Source organism: Heterocephalus glaber, unplaced genomic scaffold (genome assembly GCF_053883595.1).
Source record: "Heterocephalus glaber isolate CG9 unplaced genomic scaffold, H.glaber_assembly_v1.0 deba00000331, whole genome shotgun sequence".
Taxonomy (NCBI): Eukaryota; Metazoa; Chordata; class Mammalia; order Rodentia; family Bathyergidae; genus Heterocephalus; species Heterocephalus glaber.
In genome coordinates this window covers 61362798-61377564 of record NW_028258142.1, presented here as the reverse complement: position 1 = coordinate 61377564, position 14767 = coordinate 61362798, and the positions used below count along the sequence as shown (strand labels likewise).

At 45.6% G+C, this 14767-nt stretch overlaps 1 protein-coding gene across 6 annotated transcripts in view; it reads left to right on the top strand.

Moving 5' to 3' along the window:
• The window catches only part of Dlgap1 (DLG associated protein 1), a 779881-nt gene that overhangs the window by 479998 nt on the left and 285116 nt on the right, over nucleotides 1–14767 (top strand). For all 6 annotated transcript variants that reach the window (XM_004853200.3, XM_087194445.1, XM_004853199.3 and 3 more), the window contains one exon: nucleotides 13434–14479. In XM_004853200.3, coding sequence (XP_004853257.1) covers nucleotides 13505–14479 — 975 coding nt within the window. In that variant the 5' untranslated portion in view covers nucleotides 13434–13504. The remainder of the gene's footprint in view (nucleotides 1–13433; nucleotides 14480–14767) is intronic.

The window sequence follows — 14767 nt, the reverse complement described above, 5'->3', positions numbered from 1 at the left end:
GCTGCTGAGGAGGAGGAGGAGGAGGAGGAGGAGGAGGAGGAGTTGTCATTGTGTCCCGGGCCCAGCACCTTCCATGGATGGATAAGGCAGTGAAGAGGGGTTCAGTGATCTGCCTTGGTCTCCAGTCAAATGCTAAGGATCAGCACAGGTCTCAGCATAGGATGGTGCCTTCACAAACTCAAGTTACACCAGTACAAAGGTCATCATCATATTTATAAATTAACACATTTTTTAAATGAAAATATCTTGTTTCCTAAGGCCGAGACACCCCTCCATGTGTGTACTTGGCCAACATTTACTGAGCACCTGCCATGTTCGGGAGACGTGCCTAGGACATGCTGGTAGGAGGCTGCAGTGACTTGGCTGTGCCCTGCAGAAGGCATGGCCGGTGAGGGGAGTCTGGGGGGCAGCAGGGATGTTCGGGCGGTGGAAGCATCAGTGAGGTCCTTTGACAGAGCAATGCGGCAGATGTGGACTCTGCCTACTGGATTCTGCAAAGCCTGTCCCAAAAAAGTGTCACTCGTCGGAGATGTGAAGGAGAAGTATGAGTTTAACCTACTGGAGAAGAGGAAGATGTATGTTCTGGGAAGAATCACAAATGGGAGAAACAGGGAATCTAGTTGAGAAGTTCTCAAGATGTGACCAGCCTCTGAGACTTCTAGGGAATTGGTAGAAGTATGAGTCATTGGTGACTGACCGGGAAGCTCCACAGGTGAGTTCAGCAGCCTGGGTCCGAACAAGCCTCCCCACTAATTTGGTGGTCACTCAAGTTTGAGAACCACTGTTAACGATCAATTGATGGTATCCATGAAGGAAAGATGTATATTAACAAAACATTCATATTTTACAAATCTGGAGCTGCCTGGATAGATGGAAATTTGCACCTGTACTGTACTTTCCACAGAGGATTTCAGTGATTTATAATATCACATACATCAGGAAGAGGAATGAAGTAAGGAGTCAAGGGAAGTATAATGAAAATAGAGTAAAAGCAACAGAACAAATAATAACAGAACCTTTACTCTTTTACCATAAATTCCCCCAACAACCATGAGGGATCCAAGGTGGGGAGCACATGCTGGCAGCTATGAAAACATACTCATCTACAAGGGTAAGGTGACTACCCCAAGATGGAGGGCAGAGGTTAACACGTGGTTTTGCTGGCCCTAAAACCTGGGGGGTGGGGCTTGCCCCACAGCACAAGTCTGCTGTCTTCAAGTGACCACAGCACAGGGAAAACCAAGGCAAGGGTAAATGCCCTCAGGCAGGCCGGGGCCTTAATATCTAAGGGCGGTGCCGTGAAAGGAGCCAAAACAATGAGGTCAAACTTGGCAGTGCAGTTCACATCAGAAGAGCATCACCAAAGAGCACACCAAAGGTAGAAAGGGTTGCCTTGAAAGAGCTGAGCAGAATACAAAGCACACACTGTGTACTCTGCTCAGAGCCTCATGGCTGACCAGTCTGCTGCCCTGAACCAGCACAGCCTCCGAACCATGATGTCTCAACACTCCTTAACTTTCCCTCATCTGCACTTCTTTCCTCCGCTTTCTCACTTGGCACATTCCCTGTGCATCGTGCACCACGCTGTCCAGTGCTTGATTAGATTCTGACTTGTATTATTCTCTGATTATTCAGGTTGATGTGATTTGTTTTCCTGACTAGACTGTAAATTAGATATGGCCTGTTATTTCCATGTTTCTGTCAGCTGGGACTATTTGAAGAGGAGGCTAGATTCACAGCTATTCATGAAGGAGATGTAAGAACCTGCTAAGAGGGCAGGAGTATTTAGAGACACAAAGCAGATGCAATGAGCAGCAAGGTATGTGTGGAAGAACACAAGGAGTCCAGAGTTGCTGGACCATGGAGTGAAAGGGTGAGGACACAGGGGCAGGATGTCTGGTAGGTGAGCCCAAGATCACAGAGGCCCTACCTTTGGGTCACATTGAAAGGTTTAGACTGTTTCATAAGGGTGTAGGGATCTTGAAAGAATGTAAAGCTAATGGATGGTATGATATGGTAACAAAAATGACATTTGTTACGCTTTATATCTAGATGTCCCCCAAAGCCTCATATGCTCATAGGTGGGGCTTTTAGGAGGGGGTGGGATCATGGGTATGTAATGCTGGATTAGGGCATGTGATAAGGGGATTCGGGGTATGTGATAACTAAATGAGTTTAGGATAGTTCTAGGTATAGCTAATGGAAGCCCCACCATTACCCATGGGTGTGGGTGGCAGCAATCAATAGGTGTGTAGCCTGGCTGGAATATAAAGAGACAGAGGGAAGGCAGACTTGCTCACGCTGCTGTTGCTGCTTGCTACCTCCTGCCTCTCGTGCCATGAACTGTTTCTCCTCTGCGATCCCCCTTTGCCATGAAACTATACCTTGGATCCAGCCGACTACGGACTGAAACCTCTACAAACTGTGATCTAAATAAAACTTTCCTCCTTTAACTTGTGAGTGTTGAGTATTTTGTCCCAGAAATGAGAAAAGTAATTAAGACAACATTATAAATTATACTATGATGGAAAGGGTGTGTGTGTGTGTGTGAGTGTAAGTTAAAAGTGATGAGAACAGTCATTATAGCATAGCAGTTAAGACCATGCTTTGCTCAAAATTTACTACCTGTATGATCTCAGACAAGTTATTTAGATTTTTAAAGTCTGGGTTTTTTGTACAGACAATACAGTAGTCTCCTCTGTCCATACTTTCATTTTCCATGGTTTCCTTTACTCACCATCAATAATGATCTGAAAATATTAAATGGAAAATTCCATAAGTGAACCATTCGTGACTTTTCATTTATGTGCTGCTCTAAGGAGTGTGATGAAATTTCTGCCACCCCTGCTGCATCCCTCTTGGGATGCGAAGTCTCCCTTTGCCCAGTGTATGCATGTGGTAGGTGCTACCTGCCTGATAGCTGTCTCCTTTATCAGATTGACTGTGAAAATATAACCGTGCCCCTGCTCCAGGAATCCTTTCATTTCATCATGCACCCGAAGCACGAGAGTTGTGATGCTGTCGATTCTGGTATGCAATAAAGAAGTCTTAAAGAACTTTCTTTATGTGTCAAGGTGAAAGTTCTCAACAAGGATAGAAAAAAACCCCTATGCTGAGGTTACTTTGAAGAGTAAGTTACTGTTTTAATCTCTTACTCTGCCTAATTTATAAGTTTAACTTCATCATAGATATGTTGGTATAGGTAAAAAAAAAAAAGTATATGTAGGATTTGGTACTATGTATTAGAGGTTTCAGACACCTTGTCGAGGTCTCATAGGATGTGTCCTCTGTGGACAAGGGGAACAAACTCCTGTCCCTACCTTAGAGGATCATTTGAGAATGAAGTATGAGATCAGGCGTGTAAGGTGGTCCACGCGTGCCTGGTTCCTGGGTGCTCAGGACTGCTTATGAAGATGATGATTCTAGAGACATGGGGTCCATTCCTTTTTTATTCACTTTGTGTTTCTTGGTTACTATCATTCTCTTTCCAACCAACTCATTGATGAGAAATAATACGTGCGTTCAAGGGCATGGGGTAGCAAGAGAACCAGGGTACAATTCCTAATCAGCCTTGGAGCTAGAGTGGAGATTGGACACTGGGAATTTGTCATGGTCCCCTTCCCATCCCAGTGACACTCAGCAGACCCTGTGCACAAAGAAAAGATGGTTGGCATCCGCCCTCGGTTGATATTGTTCAGAATGGGTGACACCAAGGACCACAGAGCAGGGGAACTGAGGGGGCTGATGAAAGAGGGTTTGACCAGCTGTGTCTCTTATGGCAAGGGAGGAAGTGAGACCATGAGGGACTGATGGGACTAGAGGAAGAGACCAGCTGAGGAAGCAGCAGACTGAAGAAATCACCACTGGAGCCGTCTAAAGGCTAAATGATACTTTCATTAAATAGCCAGGGAATTAAACTCCTGTGCACTGATTTGATTTGCCTTCAGGCCAGGACATTGAAAGCATGTATTGACTCCGGCCTCACAGGCTAACACTCTTCTCTGTCAAAACTCTCCTCCAACGACTTTTTTTTTTGTTTTTTTTTGGTACCAGAGATCGAACTCAGGTCCTTATGCTTACGCAGCTGGCAGCGAAACCACTGAGCTAAATCCCCAGCCCTGTAAGGACTTTAATCCTCAAAGTTTTCTTTAATCCTCAATGTTTTCTTCTCTATCACAGCAAATGTGCTTTCAGGAAGTTTACCAGAAGTGAATTTATTTATTTAAAATTTAAGATTGAGGGTAGAAATGTTCAGGGAAAGAAAGATGCCAATGAAGAATCTTAAAAAGGAGTTGGATAGCTTGATAAGTCATGATTTAAAATGAGCTACTTTAAGAGCCGGGGGTTGAGCTCAGTGGTTCTGGTGCCTGCCTTGCAAGCGCAAGGTCCCGAATTCGATCCCTGGTACCAAAAAAATAAAATAAAATAAAATGAGGCACTTTAAAAATTATAGGAAGATGAAAGTAGAAGGAAGGAGCAATGTGTGAGGGATTACGAAGCTAATTGCCACTAAACACAACCACTGTAGAAGCAGCGGAAGGCTGGACTGAATCCTGCAGGATGCTAAAACTGGCTGTTGAGGCAGCCTGCTTTTCTCCGGCCCTTCTCCCCTCCTCCATGCTGTCCGACTGCCTCTCTCTCTCGTGCAGCAGGCCATGGTGAGAGTTCTCAGACTGAGTGCAAAATCAGCATGAGTGTGCATAATTTGTCAGAGCCCGTAAACCCTCAAGCCGGCTTCCACCAGTTCTGATGGGGGTCCTTCGCAGGCCGACTGGGACTGGGTCTCACTGGGGTGTAGAGCACACTGCCAGTGGTTCTAGTGAGCCTGTTGTTGCCCTGACTGTAAAGAAGGGTCCCCTTTATCGAATGAGTAAGTCCTGTAGGCTCACTGGGATGGCTACGCTGCAGGTTACTTCAAGATTTCAGCCACTCTGGACAGGAGCGGGCCTGACTGACATCCCCTCTGCTTTTTTCCCTGGGGTGCGTAGCTTCTGTGTGACTCCTCTCCCCTCTACACTGCTTTCCCTGCAGCGCCCTTGGCCTCTGCTGCCTGTGGTTTCACAGCAGGCAACTCCAGCTTCACACAGTGCTAACACGGGCCTCTCCTTCACTTGACCTGGCAGATAAGCCCACCAGGGCCCAGTGACCCCAAGACACTCCCACTGAGTCCCCAGGTCGAGCATCTGATTAGCCCAGGTGGGCCTCTGCATGGACGTCCTCAGTTTGGTTTTCAGACCCTGTTCTATGAGGTTAGAGGATGTGGTGGTCTCTTTCCATACCAGCAGATACAGCGGGTAGGGAAGAATTCTCAGAAGCAGGTGTCGGCTACATGGCTACCAGTGGAGCTTCTCCACTCAGTAAAGTACATTTATATCACAAACTTGGTAAGAAAAGCATCAGCATATTCATAAAAAAGGAATTTAGAAAAGAAAATTTGACTCAGGTAAATGTATCTGTAATCTGGCTATGAAATAGCTTGTCTAGAATAGGCCAGAACATGTTCAAAAGACGCGTCAGCTACTTAGGAGAGATGTAGACAAAAATAACTTGGTTTGCATCAGAAGCTATTTCCACCACCTCAAGTTGCGCAGTGTGTTGACTGTCATTGTTTCTCCATCCCCCACTTCCCGCATGGCTGTCCTTAGAGCCCATTAAAGAGCTTTATTCTACCACTGTTCCTTGAATCTCTCAGATCCATCTGTGGCTTCCAGGTTTTTCCCAACATTTTAAAAATAAACACTGATAGTTTTGCCCTCTATTGAATATTGTGCACATATCAACTGTACTCCCCAAAAGATAAAGGGTTCCCCTCCCCACAGTGCCTCCAGAAGGACTACTGGCCTGGTGACCCCATTCTCTTAGCTGGCACCCAGGGGAGCCCATCTGGAGCCTTAGCTGAGATGATCTACCATGCTCTGGAAACCCAGGAAGTACAACTCCACTGGGAATATGTCTTCAAGTTCCCACAAAATCAGGCCTGTCACCGCTCCCATCTCAATCCAAAATGATGTAACAGTGCTTTACAATTTGCTGTCTGGAATCCATGCATGAAAATCTTCTCCTGAGTCCCTATGATATTTGGCGCATCCAGTGATAAGTACGCACCAGTCGTGATGATGACCTCTCAGCCATTTCTCGAGGAACTATGCTCCACTGTTTTATTTTCAAAAACTGTTATACAATCACTTTTTAGAGCTTTGTGTGGAGACAAAGGTGACTGTAATTATGCTGCCTACTGTGACCAAATTGGAGAAGGTTCAAGCTGTTGTTTCATTTGGGTTTTTGTATAACCCGGTATCCTTTCAAAGGCAAATAGCTCTGAAAGCCTTTATTAGCAGGAGGAGGCTGATGGAGGAGGTGTTCACAAACAAAATCACACTGCAGATGATGAGGACAGCAATTAATGATCATGAAAAACCAAAATACATTCTGCAAACTGTAAAACGGCTTAGCATTGTGCTTTGAGTAATTTAATTGGTGCATTTTAGGCTGTGCTTATTCAAAAGTGTTCTAATAGTATTTGTATGCTTTTACGTATGCAACTGTATTAGTACACTTTTGTTACTATAATGAAATACCTGAGGCTCAGTTCTTATAAGGAAAATAGGTTTATTTAGCTCACACTTCTGGAGCCTGAAACTCTAAATAACATAGTGCCCATTCCTGTGAGGGTCCCTTTGATTCCATCACCTTATGGCTGATGGTACCACAACAGCAGAACCATGCGTCTCACATGGAGATACAGGAAGCCAGAGGGGTTGAGGAGCCAGTATCAAGAGCTCCCACCTGGCCCCACCTCTAAACTTCCAGGCTCCCCCGGATGGACCTTGGGACACTCAAGACATAGCAACAATGTGTGAAAATCTTTAAGTGAGGAAGCCCAAAAAAGCAAAAGAAGATGACCTTCAGTTACCCCTTGGAGCTATAATTCAAACCATATCCCCCAAGTGGTCTGGGCAGTGTTTACTCATGTCTTCACCTCTGTCCATTCCCACAGTACCACAGCCTCATTTTTAGTAGCACACTCCTGAGAACCATTCCTGTACTTTAAATAAGTTTATTTAACATCATTGGCTTGTTGAGAAATCAAGTCATTCACCATTTTCCATCTCCATTTTACTGGGTTTTATTATAAGTGGAGGGAAAAGTTACTCATGAAAATCTGCTCTTCAGTGCAGAGAATTGTTCTTTGCAGGAAAAGCCCATCTGTGTGTTCAGACTGTGTTAAGGACACATCTGTGTGGGCCAGGAGGTATGAAATGGGAAACACGGTCATGCTGGGCATGAAGGCTGGCTCCTCCTTCCCTTTCAGAATTCTCCCATCAACTTCCTCAGCAAGAAGTACCTGCTTCTTTTTGACCTTCTTGCTCCCTACCCTCAGTCCTTTCTCTAAGAACAAGCAGACACACCCGGGAACACACATGGCCATGCCCAGGGGAGAACCATTCCAGCAGAGCTCGTGCTGGGGTCCTGGCTCCCTGTCCCACTCAGGACCAGGGTCAGATGCAGACGTCAGAAAACAAGGCAACAGAAAGCAAAGTAACAATGGTGGAGACAAGACAGGAGTCTGCTTCCTCACACCCAGACAAGTGCAGATGTACCTGGGCCCGCCTGGTCTGGTGCTCCACAGGGGCCAGCACGTGTATTGTGTGCCTCTCTCCGCTTCTCTCCCACCTCCTGGAACAAAGCTGCTGCTCACCCAGCCTCTCACATCTCCATTCCAGCCAGAAAGAGAGTGAAGGAGAGTATGGCCTCCACTTTCGAGATCCTTTCCACAAACTGCACAGGCTGTTTCCAGTTATATTCCGTTAGTCACAATTAGCCACCTGTGGTCATCTAGCAAGACTGGGAAATGCAATCATTCTCCAGGGTCTGCTTTGTGCTCTTTGATAAGAACATGGCTTCTTTCTCCTCAGTTGAATGTGACAACTTTCACAAGCAGGTCACAGACTGGCTGGAAGGAAGCCAGGGGGGACTCGACTCTGAAAAGACTTGTGGGCATTTCCTCTTCTGGCTGCCTCCGCAGACCAGCACACATTGCTCTGTGGGGCAGCAGCACCACCATGCTCTTCCCAAAGCACATTGTGATTGCTCACCTGTCAGTCCTCACTTTAAGTAAGACAGGGAAAGGCTTTCAGTTGGCTCTTCCCTCTGCAGGAAAAGAAAAATCAAGAACAGCTGCTCTCAGTAAAGACATGCACAAAAATCAGGATGAAATAAAGCCTTGCCACCTTGGCAAGGCTGTTTCCCCTTGTCAGCATCTTCTAATATGTGGTTGGTTAGTTTGCTTCCTTGGGTCTAATAAATCCCCCACCTTGAGAATTTCCTTTACAGCGCTTGATCATTCTTGCTGTAGTCATCACATGTGCAACAGCACTTCCCCTCCAGGTGTGGGAGCTCTGTAAAACAACAGGCCTCTCAGACTTGAGTTCGTTTTTTTTTGTTTGTTTTTTTTTTGCTTAAATTCTTTTATCGGTACATTTTAGGTATACAATACGCTTACATTTATCATTGGGTACTTGTACCTGTACATGATGTATCTTGGTTCTTATTTTTTCCCCATTCCCTGTGCTCCCTTCACCCCCTCCACCCTTCCCTATAATATTACAAACACTTTGTTTCCATTTTTTTCCTTTTCTCTTGAGTTCATCTCTTGATCATCAATGCTGTCAAGAGACTGTTCCACCCAAACATTAGGACATATGACCTGATGGTGTGTTGGACTTAGGAGGACAACAAAGCATAATTTTAAAGTCACAGTGAAAAAGAAAAAATCAGAGATAATTACTGTAGTCATGGAAACTCTCCTGAAGCCATGTTGACCACACTCCACATCCTTTCAAGGCATAAAGGGCACTTTCTCTTTCCATCTTCAGAGACTCTGACAGCCCAGTGAAATCTAACTCAAGGACCTCCAGCTCTCTTCTAAGAATGGACAAAGTAAGGAGAATCATCACTGAGCTTTATTCACAGCAACCTCATGCCTCTCTGACACACATTCTAAGCCCTGCAGCCAGTAGGGATGCATTAGATGCCTTTGGTCGTCTTTGCAGCAGTAGGCCCTAAACCGCTGATGGAAATAAAGCTCAGTGAATGCCTCTGACTGATGCTGTTGGTCACACAACACGGGGAACCAGGGGTGCCCACGGAGGGCACTTACAAACATCAGTTAGGAGAGGAAAAAAGAGAAGTAACAGACAGAAACACAGTGGAAAAGGACTTTAAGAGTAAGATAACAGGAAAATGAAGAATGAGACCAGAAATATCCAGACCTCTGTGTAGATGTCAAGGACAATTGTCCAGCCATTATCAATGGTACCTGCCCCTGCTCACCAGGAAGCCACCAAACTCATTGCTGTACTTCATAATTGCAAACTGATGTGTTTTCTTTTGAAAATGACAAGAAAGTAAAAGAGCATTAAGATTATCTACACAAATAACCACTATATTATTAAGTAATTTATTTGACCTTGACAAGAACAATTCAGCATTTAAAAATGTTTATGATTGTTTATTGCCATTTTTAATTACCTTAATTGCCCATATCATAGAGGGAAAAAAAGGACCAAAATTTCAAATACTAAGAAGGAAGCAAGTTAATCTATTTATCTTGGTGCAGTTTCTTACCCCCTAAGAAAGTATAAGTGCTTTTAACTATGTTGAAATTTTAGTAAATATCATACTGTGTATATTTAATTTACAGAAATTATCATTAGTTACATCATTTAACTTAATTCATCATTAATACCCTTGAAAGACTCTTCATTTGCTCTGCTTGTCCTAAGGTAACATCACCTTACATATAATGCTGCTCATATATTAAAGATAACTATTGAATACCTGATTAAAACAATCTTGTACATTTTGGAGTAAATGAACACAATTCATGTTTTCAGCTCTTGCCAGTTTTACATTTTATGTAGTACAAAATATCTACCTAAGCCCTAACTGCTTCAAAATTAAAGTTTGAAGCAGTATCCCCTGTTGTTTTACACTGGGACTCTAATCTGTGTAATCATAAAACTTATTATGTGGCTATAATCCTGCTGGATCATTGTATTAGCTTTTAAATCCACATTTGAAAAGCAAACATGCCTTCATGGGACCTGCCATACAGAGACAGACTTTCCCATATATCACTTTGTGCCATAGTTTTGCTAAAAACAGATGTTTGTCTCTTAAATCCTTCCTCATCATACTCTTAGGGTCTTAACTTCATACCAAAATAGCCCAGTTTTTCCTTTCTCATGAGTGTCTCCTCTGTGGGAAGGTTTATATTTACAGGCTCTTCCTCTTGTTATGGCCTAATCCCTAAAGGCCTATACACTAAAGGCTTTGTCGCCAGCTATGGCACTATTGAGAGGTGGTAGGATCTTTAGGAGGTGGGGCCTGGAGGAAGGAAGTGAGGTCATTAGGGGAGGGCCTTGAGGGGATATTGGGACCTTGCACCTTCCTGTCTCTTTCACCATTAGGCAAGCAGCCACTCTACCACATGCTCCCACCATGGTGTCCTGCTCTGCCACAGGCCCAAAGAAACAAGGCCAAGTGACCATGGACTGAAATCTCTGAAACCATGAGCCAAAATGAACATTTCCTCTTTTAAGTTGTTATCTCATGTATTTATTACAATCATGGGAAAAAAGCTTACTAACACACTGATTCACAGATCTTCTGTCTAGGCATCCTGTGGTCATAAAGGCAGGAAAATTCCTAAGACTTTAACTTCCAGGCAGGTAGAACTTCAAAAGCTGGGATATTGTTCTCAGGTGCAGAAGAAGCATTCACTCACCCACCTATCTCCTGACTCACTCTGAAAACCACTGAAATGGACCCTCCTGATTCTCAGGGAACTTCCCCTGGCTCTGGTCCTTCCCTTGCCACACAACCACATTTCCACTAAGCAGATGCCCCTCAAATCACAGCTTGGACTGCTGTGGGGAATTTGCATTAATGAACTAAGTTACTGCATGTGTAGCTTACTGTGTTCCCACTATCATATAGGATGACACTTTGCTGGACGCCGGGTAAGGGAGATAAGTCTCTTCCCTCAGAGGCTTATGATTTAGGAGGCTAACCAATTTGAAAAGACTCCAGTGATTAAAGCCTCAAATCAAAGTCTTGAACTATTAGTCCAGAGAGTGAGAGAGAGGAGGAAAGGAGCTTCACAGAGCATGGACAGACTGCCAACACTGTCATAAGCTCACGGATGCAGTGTGTTCCTTGAAATACACAAGGCCTTACTGCTCAAGAGTCCATGTCTTTCTTCATGAAGTCAGGTGTGGGTGTTTTATTGTTTAATTAATTAGCCATTTATTTTTCCCTCTGAAAAGATACTTGTCATGTTTTGGAAAGTCACAATTACTTTCCAGGACAGCTCTTATTATGACAATCTTTGTATTATGGTAAGCTTTAAAAAAAAAATCAGACTCTCAGTAGGACCTCAGTTAGCTCCTGAAGAACATAAGTGAGAATCAAAACAAGATACTCTTCCCTGGTGGACCAAAATGTCTGTCACAAAAGTGTGGAGAGCAGAGCTCAGGTATGAACTTTTCATGAATTCCCACCATGGGGCTCTGCAGGTGTGACCTCTCCTTCAGGCTGGCCTGAGCATTAGACCCAGAGTCTTCCACCCACACCCTCTGACTCTTCTCAAAGACCTTTCCTTTAAGCATTTTGCTATCACTTGTGAACATTTCATCAGAATCCTTAAGCCAACGTGTTAGTCAGCTTTCTGTTGCTGTGACAAAATACCTGAAAGAATAAACATAAGGGAAAAGGTTTTTTTGGCTCGTGGCTGTAGGGGTTTCAGTCAGTTGTCTCTTGTGCTTGGGTCTGTGGGCAGGCAGAACATCATGGTGGAAGTATGTGGTAAAGAAAAATTGTTCATCTCATGGTGGCCAGAAAATGAAAGAAATGAGAGAAAGTAGAGCCAGGGTCCCACTGCTCCCTTCAAGAGCACACCCCAGTGACCTAACTTCCTCCAACTAGGCCCTATCTCCTAAGGGTTCCACCACCTCCCAGGAGCACCACAGGCTGGGGACCAAGCCTTTAACAAGTGGGCATTTGTGGACATTTAAGATGCAAACCATAACAACCAGAAAGAGGAGATGTTGTGATATTCAGATTAGTCAACTCAAGCCCACTTTTTCTTTACCTGCACTTAGCTTCCTTGAAGGATGCCCTTGACCCTCAAATGACAGAAAGACACTAATTGGCAAGTTTTCTCTCCATCTCAGATTTACTTGCCATATCTTTACTTCTCTCCACTCTGATTAATGGGGGGTCCATTGTTTGCATGCTATAATTGTTCCTACAAAATTCCAAATAGAAAACTTGTGGCTGAAGATAGAAGGACACTGAAGATTTAAGGTGCCATTGGGTTTCTTTTGTTCATCTTGCGTTTCACTCACATTTTTGCACCCACTTAAGGAGTGCTTGCTGTGTCCCTACAGGGTGGCCTCAGTGCCAGGCAGGAGGTCATAAAAGTGACTAGCAGGTAAGCCTGGCTGTGAGGAACTTCAGCTAGAAGAGAGAGCCAGAAACAATTGCATAGTTTCTGTGAAGCATGCATTAGATGCTGCAAAAGGGCAAGATGGGACCTGATCCTCTTCTGCCACAGCTACCACCAAAGGCTTTACACAGGAGCCTAGACCTTTGTGTATGGAAGCTTTAGGATTAACCTATGGTTAAAGATAAAAACAGAGAAGCAAAGGAAAGAGACATCCAGTTATTGGAATGATGGAGAGAGGGAATTACTGTGTATCAGTCACTTTCCCATGGCTGGAACAAAACACCTGACACCCACAGCTTAGAGGAGGAGAAGTTTATTTTGGCTCACAGATTCAGAGCATCCAGTCCATGGTAAGCTGGCTTCAAGGTGGAAACATCATGGTGCAAGGGCATGGCAGAAGAAATTTGCTACCTCATGGCAGTCAGGAAGCAGAGGACTAAGGGAGGAGAAAGGATGGAGAATGCACCCTTCCAGATCATGCTTACAGTGACCCCCATCTTCTGACCAGGCCCCACCTTTTAACAGCACATTCAGCTATGAGCTCCTCTCGGGATAAATCCACTCATAAGTATAGAACCGCCATGATCCAATCACCTTCCAAAAGCCCCATCTCTGAATACATGAAACTTTTGGGGGACATTTTCGATCTAAACTGTAACATACTCTTTCAAATAATTTATTAAACATTTAGCATCTTATGCTTTCCTTTTCCCGGCCCTACCATCTCTCAGCTCTGGCTTGGGAGGGAGCTCCCCCACTACAAAAGTGACAGCCCTTTTCCAGTAGTGCATTACAGCTGTTTCTGGAGAGACTAGTAATTTCTGCCAGTGACCTAGCCCTGTGGTGGGCAGCACCCTCAAAACGATCAGTATGTGGGTACCCAGGGCACTAACCGTGTTTCCTCTCTTGTTCACTCCCTCAGGTCTACCCCCAAGACGGGTCCAGAACATTAGGAGGGGGTGCCCATGTCCCCCCGGTGGCCAGCCGTCCGCGATGAAAGGGTTATCGGGCAGCCGCAGCCATCACCACGGGATCACCTGTGACTCGGCCTGTGACTCGCTGTCCCACCATTCGGACCGCAAGCCGTACCTGCTGAGCCCAGTGGAGCACCACCCCGCCGACCACCCTTACTACACACAGCGCAACTCCTTCCAGGCCGAGTGCAGAGGCCCCTTCAGCGACCCGCTGGCCAGTAGCACCTTCCCGCGCAGGCACTACGCCTCGCAGCAGGAGCTAAAGGACGAGTGCGCCCTGGTGCCACACACACTGGCCACCAAGGGGAACCGCATCCCTGCAAACCTGCTGGACCAGTTTGAGAGGCAGCTACCCCTCAACCGGGATGGCTACCACACTCTGCAGTACAAGCGGACCGCCGTGGAGCACCGCAGCGACAGCCCTGGGCGCATCCGGCATCTGGTCCACTCGGTCCAGAAACTCTTCACCAAGTCGCACTCTCTGGAGGGGCCATCTAAGGGCAGCGTCAATGGGGGCAAGGCCAGCCCTGACGAGACACAAACCGTGAGGTATGGCAAGCGCAGCAAAAGCAAGGAGAGGAGGGTGGAGCCCAAAACCCGGTCCAACGTCACACCCACCTCCACCTCCTCACCGGGTTGGTGGAGTTCTGATGACAACCTCGATGGCGATATGTGCATCTATCACGCACCCTCAGGTGTGATGACCATGGGCAGGTGCCCCGACCGCTCGACCTCCCAGTACTTCATGGAGGCCTACAATACCATCAGCGAGCAGGCCGTGAAGGCCTCCCGGAGTAACAATGATGTCAAGTGCTCCACCTGTGCCAATCTGCCCGTGAACCTGGACGCCCCACTCCTGAAGAAGAGTGCCTGGTCCTCCACCCTCACCGTGAGTCGGGCCCGGGAGGTTTACCAGAAAGCCTCTGTGAACATGGACCAGGCCATGGTGAAGTCTGAGTCATGTCAACAAGAACGCTCTTGCCAGTACTTGCAGGTACCATTTATATGTCAAGGAATAGATGCTTAGAAATTGGTCCTGACTTGTGTGGTCTTTTCTTCTGGGTCCTAAGCTTGGCTCTACTCTAAGTTGTTGGTGTGAATTTGAGCAAATTAGTTAGCATCTCAGTGACTGAGTGTTCCTGTCGGGCAAAGGCAAGGGAGCAAATGCTACCACCTTCATCCAGTTATCTTAAAAGATGAGAGACTGTGCTTTGCAAAGCCCACCTATACAAGGAAAGGAGCTATTCCCGTCTTGCGTTCCTCTCTTGTTTGAGGAATCATG